The 9,195-nt window shown below is 50.4% G+C and overlaps 1 protein-coding gene across 1 annotated transcript in view; it reads right to left on the reverse strand.

Annotated features, from left to right (window-relative positions):
- Positions 1-8,966, reverse strand: part of LOC146863433 (uncharacterized) — a 48,710-nt gene extending 39,744 nt beyond the window's left edge. Inside the window, exon 1 of the mRNA XM_085642862.1 lies at positions 8,833-8,966. Coding sequence (XP_085498988.1) covers positions 8,833-8,887 — 55 coding nt within the window. The 5' untranslated portion in view covers positions 8,888-8,966. The remainder of the gene's footprint in view (positions 1-8,832) is intronic.
- Positions 8,967-9,195: the final 229 nt, after the last annotated feature.

Consider the following 9,195-nt stretch of genomic DNA (forward strand, 5'->3'; position numbering starts at 1 on the left):
TACTTAAATGACCATGCACATGCACTGTAGGAATTCAACGGCGGAAGTTATACAAGCCCCTTTTAATTTACAGAGGGACTAGAAAAACTGGACATCATTCTTATTCCATCAATTCTTGAATAAGTTTTCCAATGCACTTCAGGAATTTTACGGGGTGAGGGAAGTTATACAAGACCCTCTTAATCCAATGAGGAGCTAGCAAATTTGGTCTTGTTCTTACTCAATCAATATTTTACTTAGGGTTAGTTAAATCCTGATATTATCAGGTTTGATTTTTCCACAAACGCTTTAGGAACTTATTACGGTATTAATACAAGCTCTCTTGATTCTATAGAGAACATAGCAAAATTGAGACTTTAATATGTTCTAGTAGTCCTCTAATGCTTTTCACTTTCTTAGATTGAACCCTACCAGACAGCGCAGCTGTCTGTTTTGCTAAAGACATTTTGAGGGCATTGGGAAAGCTTCCCTGGGAATGCATTCTGCCCACTGCTCACCATTGGCTTTGTGGTTCGTAAATCACATTTGCTTGCGTTCTATTGGCTGACTCTATTTGTTTTAGGCTGTCCAGCCTGAGTTCGTCCCTTGCGTTGCCCAAACCCTATTTACTGCACTGCACTCAACAACACTGCACTCTACTTTGAAACAATCTACTCTATTCTACTTGCCTCCATTCCACGCTACACCACTGCAATATACACCGCGCCACTCCGCGTTACTATTATACGCTGCTGCACTGTACGCCACTGCACTTAATGCCAATGCACTCCACTTTACTCAAAACAAATGCACTCTCCGCCACTGAACTCTATGCTACAGCACACTACTGTGCTTTATGACAATGCACTGAGCGCCACTACACACCACTCTACTCTGAAGCAATCTACTTTACGCTACTGCACTCTACGTCACTCAGCACCATTCCACTCTACACCACTGCACTCTACGTCACTCAGCACCATTCCACTCTACACCACTGCACTCTACGTCACTCAGCACCATTCCGCTCTACACCACTGCACTGTACGTCACTCAGCACCATTCCACTCTACACCACTGCACTCTACGTCACTCAGCACCACTCTACACCACTGCACTCTACGTCACTCAGCACCATTCCACTCTACACCACCGCACTCTACGTCACTCAGCACCATTCCACTCTACGTCACTCAGCACCATTCCACTCTACACCACTGCACTCTACGTCACTCAGCACCATTCCACTCTACACCACTGCACTCTACGTCACTCTGCACCATTGCACTCTACATCACTCAGCACCATTCCACTCTACGTCACTCAGCACCATTCCACTCTACACCACTGCACTCTACGTCACTCAGCACTATTCCACTCTACACCACTGCACTGTACGTCACTCAGCACCATTCCACTCTACACCACTGCACTGTACGTCACTCAGCACCATTCCACTCTACACCACTGCACTCTACGTCACTCAGCACCATTCCGCTCTACACCACTGCACTCTACGTCACTCAGCACCATTCCACTCTACACCACTGCACTCTACATCACTCAGCACCATTCCGCTCTACACCACTGCACTCTACGTCACTCAGCACCACTCTACACCACTGCACTCTACGTCACTCAGCACCATTCCACTCTACACCACCGCACTCTACGTCACTCAGCACCATTCCACTCTACGTCACTCAGCACCATTCCACTCTACACCACTGCACTCTACGTCACTCAGCACCATTCCACTCTACACCACTGCACTCTACGTCACTCTGCACCATTGCACTCTACATCACTCAGCACCATTCCACTCTACGTCACTCAGCACCATTCCACTCTACGTCACTCAGCACCATTCCACTCTACGTCACTCAGCACCATTCCACTCTACACCACTGCACTCTACGTCACTCAGCACTATTCCACTCTACACCACTGCACTGTACGTCACTCAGCACCATTCCACTCTACACCACTGCACTGTACGTCACTCAGCACCATTCCACTCTACACCACTGCACTCTACGTCACTCAGCACCATTCCGCTCTACACCACTGCACTCTACGTCACTCAGCACCATTCCACTCTACACCACTGCACTCTACATCACTCAGCACCATTCCGCTCTACACCACTGCACTCTACGTCACTCAGCACCATTCCACTCTACACCACTGCACTCTACGTCACTCAGCACCATTCCACTCTACACCACTGCACACTACGTCACTCAGCACCATTCCACTCTACACCACTGCACTCTAAGTCACTCAGCACCATTCCACTCTACACCACTGCACTGTACGTCACTCAGCACCATTCCACTCTACACCACTGCACTCTACATCACTCAGCACCATTCCACTCTACGTCACTCAGCACCATTCCACTCTACACCACTGCACTCTACGTCACTCAGCACCATTCCACTCTACGTCACTCAGCACTATTCCACTCTACACCACTGCACTGTATGTCACTCAGCACCATTCCACTCTACACCACTGCACTCTACGTCACACAGCACCATTCCACTCTACGTCACTCAGCACCATTCCACTCTACGTCACTCAGCACCATTCCACTCTACACCACTGCACTGTACGTCACTCAGCACCATTCCACTCTACACCACTGCACTGTACGTCACTCAGCACCATTCCACTCTACACCACTGCACTCTACGTCACTCAGCACCATTCCACTCTACACCACTGCACTCTACGTCACTCAGCACCATTCCACTCTACACCACTGCACTCTATGTCACTCAGCACCATTCCACTCTACACCACTGCACTCTACATCACTCAGCACCATTCCACTCTACACCACTGCACTGTACGTCACTCAGCACCATTCCACTCCACGTCACTCAGCACCATTCCACTCTACACCACTGCACTCTACGTCACTCAGCACCATTCCACTCTACACCACTGCACTCTGTCACTCAGCACCATTCCACTCTACACCACTGCACTCTACATCACTCAGCACCATTCCACTCTACGTCACTCAGCACCATTCCACTCTACGTCACTCAGCACCATTCCACTCTACGTCACTCAGCACCATTCCACTCTACGTCACTCAGCACCATTCCACTCTACACCACTGCACTCTACGTCACTCAGCACCATTCCGCTCTACACCACTACACTCTACGTCACTCAGCACCATTCCACTCTACACCACTGCACTCTACATCACTCAGCACCATTCCACTCTACGTCACTCAGCACCATTCCACTCTACACCACTGCACTCTACGTCACTCAGCATCATTCCACTCTACACCACTGCACTCTACGTCACTCTGCACCATTGCACTCTACATCACTCAGCACCATTCCGCTCTACACCACTGCACTCTACGTCACTCAGCATCATTCCACTCTACACCACTGCACTCTACGTCACTCTGCACCATTGCACTCTACATCACTCAGCACCATTCCACTCTACGTCACTCAGCACCATTCCACTCTACGTCACTCAGCACCATTCCACTCTACACCACTGCACTGTACGTCACTCAGCACCATTCCACTCTACACCACTGCACTGTACGTCACTCAGCACTATTCCACTCTACACCACTGCACTCTACATCACTCAGCACCATTCCGCTCTACACCACTGCACTCTACGTCACTCAGCACCATTCCACTCTACACCACTGCACTCTACGTCACTCAGCACCATTCCACTCTACACCACTGCACTCTACGTCACTCAGCACCATTCCGCTCTACACCACTGCACTCTACGTCACTCAGCACAATTCCACTCTACACCACTGCACTCTACGTCACTCAGCACCATTCCACTCTACGTCACTCAGCACTATTCCACTCTACACCACTGCACTGTACGTCACTCAGCACCATTCCACTCTACACCACTGCACTCTACGTCACTCAGCACCATTCCGCTCTACACCACTGCACTCTACGTCACTCAGCACCATTCCACTCTACACCACTGCACTCTACGTCACTCAGCACCATTCCGCTCTACACCACTGCACTCTACATCACTCAGCACCATTCCACTCTACGTCACTCAGCACCATTCCACTCTAAACCACTGCACTCTACTCCACTCAGCACCATTCCACTCTAAGTCACTCAGCACTATTCCACTCTACACCACTGCACGGTACGTCACTCAGCACCATTCCACTCTACACCACTGCACTCTACGTCACTCAGCACCCTTCCACTCTACACCACTGCACTCTACGTCACTCAGCACCATTCCACTCTACACCACTGCACTCTACGTCACTCAGCGCCATTCCACTCTACACCACTGCACTCTACGTCACTCCGCACCATTCCACTCTACACCACTGCACTCTACGTTGATCTTATTCACATTTTTGAGAGGTTAACATGAGTTTTGTGAATCCTGTGTATACTGTAAGAATTTTAATGAATCAAAAATAAATAATTTTCATTCAGGTTCCACCCCTAAATCTGAGAGGAAGGCCCCCAAAAAGCCCATTGGAACACATCATTGCAGCAGCAACAGCTGAGTTAATGCCTTTGCAAATCCCAAAACCTGTCGCTACTGCCACGAGGCTGGTTATTACGCATGTTTCGACAATCAACACTGTAGTCTGGCACGTGCAGCTCTATATTTCCGCATTATATATTTTCAAAGCATAGGGCACCCAGGTGGTCGCCCGCGGTAGCATCAGCTGGGGGTGGGGGGTCACATGGAAAGCCAGGAAAAAGCTTTTGGGGGTGAGAAAAAAACGCAAACCGCTCGAGACATCAAATCCCTTCACAAGGTCATAAGACTAAGACAAACCTATGCATGGAAAGTGATTTTAGCTAAAAAAGCAACACGTGTGAACTTTGGGAGACAAGACATGGTAACACCATTGCTGCCCAAACCTGGCTCTATCCAGTATCACTTTCCATATTGAGACTTTCACGTTATTTAACATTATAAATAAGGGAGAAAAAGCACAGCATTCATACTTCCGCTGGTTAATAGTGAAACTGCCCGGAGACGTCACGTGTGCCACAGTGACGCACGCGCACAGCTGCTCTCAGAATCCCAAACACCAAGGACCCAGGCATGGCCGCTGCCACCTTCAAGGAGTCATGCCCCGTACACTCTCTGCTTCACTTGTTAGCACTCGAGTGAAACAGTGCTTAGACGTGTATGTTGCGTTTTGTCTTCTGCAGAACTCTAACGGCTGGAGGAGTTGAGGCATGGGCAAAGTGGACCCGGGGCCCCAGCCTTTCACGGGGGGGGGGGCGGGGTGGAAGGTGGTACAACCAGTTCTATTCTGCAGAGTCTTGTCCCGATGGCCTTGAATAATTTTTATACAGATTGATTTCTTTTAATTTCATTTTATTGTGTGTGATGTGTGGGCCTTGATGACAGACATTTTGCTCAACATCCTTAAAAAATGTTTCTTTTAGTTGAAAACAGGACCTCACATATGGGGGTTACAAAGATTATTTGCAACAATATTAGTGGGCTGCTGCTGTATATGCTAATATTTAAAACACGTCACTATCCTTGAATATCACATGTAAATAAATGTAGACTATGGACCAGTGTGACTGAACTGTCAGTGGCCTGGCCACAGAGGGCACCAAATCATGAATCCAAAGCTGCTCCCGTACAGGGGCCCCAAAACACATTTGGCACAGGGCCCCTGAAATCCTTCAGATGTCCCTGCTAGCCAGGGCTCAAGTCCTAACAAAAGAAGTGGAGGGACTCACCAAGTTAGGCAGAACGGATGTGACATCACTGTGCGTAACATCACAGGAAGTGACATCACCATGTGTGACAGCACAGCAAGTGACATCCCATGTGGCATCACAGGAAGTCTTCCAATCACATAGGGGAGAGAGAAGATCGGATCCATTCTGCTTCCATATTAGTCATCACAGAAAGTAGCATCGCAACCCATGACCTCACAGGAAGTGACATCAGATCTTAAGACCTCACATTTGTTTAGCAGGTCTATCAAGAGTAGATTTGAATGTATTTCAATAGTTAACAAATTTGATTTTGCATTGGGATTGTGCTAAAATATTAACGCAACCCTGACACAAAATCTGGCCCTCAATGTATGCATTTTTTTTAAAACCCTGCCACAAGGAAATTGGCAACAAGGAGAAATGTAGCAGTAAATCTGTTCTGCAAATTGGTTGCAATGTCCGTATTTTAAAACATCTTATGGGGTGAAGGCACCTGCTGCAGAGATCTGTGTGCCAGCTCAATGTTCGGGAATAATATTAAATGGTAAAATAACTCTGGAGGTTAACGCACTTGCTGGAGAGATCTGGGTTTTGCCTAGTCCTAGTTTTGAATCAAGGTAGCATGGAGGGTTAATGTACCTCCTGCAGAGCACATCATGTAACATGCGGATGACAGACTTATTTTATGTAAATCGGTAAGTGGGTTACTGCTGTTAACGCAGAGATCCTTGTGTTACCTGCAGTTCATAAACTAATCCTTGTAATATAGCACAGTGCGCTATGAAGGACATGTGGCTCTTACACAGGAGAGGTGTGGCGCAGCGGCCAGGGCAGCTGCCTTTGGAGCACAGGACTCACGGCTCCGGGGGCAGCTCAGCACCATGTGACTCTGGGCAATAGCTCACTTAATTTCCACAAATGCCCCCAGCGCCTTGAGACCCGTAAGGGTGAGTAGTTCGCGCTTTACAAATACGGATTTACATTTACACCTTGTAACACTGACTGTCTCATGTAGCACATCCTGTAGACTGATTTACAAACATAAGATTTATTGTCAATGTATAATATGTAAGTGTCATTTAAAGCGCTCTGACGCCCTGGATTGGGTGAGCAGTGCTATAAAAGAAATAAAACAAAACAGTGCCAGCCCACAGCAGCTCAAACACTGTCTGCCTGTGCTCAGGAAGCTCTCTCAGCTGGGCTGACACACACGACGGGGAGGGGGCTGGAGCCCTTTGAGCCCAGCGGGCGTTGCGCGCCTGCCTCTGACGTTCCTACAGGGCAGACATATCTCTTATGGACAGGGTCTGCACAAAGTCAAAAGCATGACTCTCAGGTACCTGCGAAGTGATAACAAGGTGTGAGCCTTTGTTTACCCTCCATCGCACTTAGGCGTGAGGCTCCCCATAGCTCCCAGCCAGTATACGCTAACAGAGTGAGGCCTGATGGCCCCTTAACTCCAGCATTTGTTTTGGGCACAGATGGAATTTATAATAACAACGCCCCCTCTCACCCGCACTTTGCTGCTGGGAACAAAAGCAGACAAGGAGCAGGCGCTGCTGAAAGTGTCCCAGTGCCAGAAAAGGACACCGGAGCAAGTTCAGCAGATTTCTGCGAATTCCAAGAGAGGTAGTAGGAAAGGACCCGGCACCCCCTGGCAGCGGCAGCTCTGCAGCAGGGGGGACGGCGCATACGAGCCCTGCGGCTACTTAATAGGCACCACAGTAATAGAGTATTTTTTTTATTTTTTGATAAGATAGGCGTGGCCAGAGCCGTGGGCGGCAGCCCCCATCACCTGATCACAGCCATTGGCTGAGGAGCTTCAGGCCAACAGACAGGGGGGTTTAGGCACATCTGGGCCGGCGCCTGATGCGTCACTAGGATGGAGCGCATCTGATGGACGCCTCCCCCTTCTTCGAGGGCACTAGGGAGGGGGTGCCCGCTCATTCACCTCGGCAGCAGCTAAAGGGTCGCTGCACGATCAGACCCAGTTCCACTGAATGAATGTGTGTTTTAAAGGGGGGGGGGGAGTGTATATATAAATACGCACGTGAATAAGAAACAGTGGGGCCACCCCTTCCCCTGCGGGGTAATAAGAAACGAGGCGAGGGGCATCCCTTCCCTGCAGTGCCAGAGTCCCTACCCCCTCGAAGGGCCCCCTTACTCGGCCCTGTACCCCGAGAGTCCGCATGGGGTAATTATGGGGAGTCTGAGACCGGGGTCACCCCGGTGCACGCGCTGTACTTGGCGCTTTACGGAAAGGTAAGGCCTACCCCGGTACTACCTGCGCTCTGCAACACCATGGACAGCGACAGGCTGCAGGATCTGTACCGGGGCAGTACGGGGTCAGAGAGGGTGACCCCCAATATTACCTGCGCTCTGCAGCGCCATGGACAGTCAGCGCCGGGGTCTGAGCGGGTGCAGTACGAGGTCAGTACAGTATTGAATCTGCAGCACCGACACCACATGCAGGGCCAAACCAGATTGGTCGCACACTGCTACACCTACCAGGCGTGTTCCCCCCTGCTGACGAGAGGCAACTACCTCGAAACACGTGTCCAGGGATGGCATTTATTATTTACACTTTGTAGCATAGGTGTACTCGCCGCTGCTACTCTATCATCCAGAATCCTATGGGGCTACTTGCTAGTAAGACCAGCGGAGTGCGACCCACGTGAAAACCACATGCAGGGCCCCTCGGTGCAGCACCAGGGTACGGAGTTTGTATCCCAGTACTACCTGCGATCAGGAGAGGGTACCACTCCCGCATTACCTGCGATCAGCAGACCCAGCTGGGCGCCCTTGGTGCAGTACCAGGGTGCGGGGGAGGGGGGTTAAGCCAGTATTATCTTTTTTAGTTTTATATAGCGCAAAGGTGTCAGAGCGCTTTACACGAGCACCAGTTTCGTTACAGATGGACACATTCATTTTTGTCAGGCATGGGGAGATTAAGTGATGTGCCCAGAATCACAGGATGTTGAGCGTCGTTGCCGAGACTCGAACCTGGTCCCCCCCAGGTTCAAAGTCGTCTGCTCTATCTTCTTCCTTGCATTACCTGGGATCTGCAGTACTAAATGTGTGGGGCGGGGGGGGTCACTCCTGCGTTACCTGATGTCATCAGAAGCAGCACCCCCGCCACCAGAAGGGCGCAGCAGGTGTCCATGATCACACTGTGGGTCGGCGGGGCCGCTGCTCTCTTCGCCTTTGCCGCCTCGTGTGCTTTTCTGCTGCTGAGTGATGCGAGCGCCTGAGGCTCAATAAACTAAGGGGACTGAGTGCCCCCACCCCCCCCCCCCCCTCCTCACGTCACCATGTACAGCCAATACGTGGCCGGCTGCGAAGCCTAGCCTCCCACCCGCCCACAGCCTACGCTCCATCACACCACCAGCGGGGCTGTCCAGCGAGGGACCACCCCCTCGATGACGTATCACAAGCGAGCTAAACACGGCTCACTCGGGGAAGCCTGCACAT

Source organism: Triturus cristatus, chromosome 2_2, assembly GCF_964204655.1.
Source record: "Triturus cristatus chromosome 2_2, aTriCri1.1, whole genome shotgun sequence".
Lineage (NCBI taxonomy): Eukaryota > Metazoa > Chordata > Amphibia > Caudata > Salamandridae > Triturus > Triturus cristatus.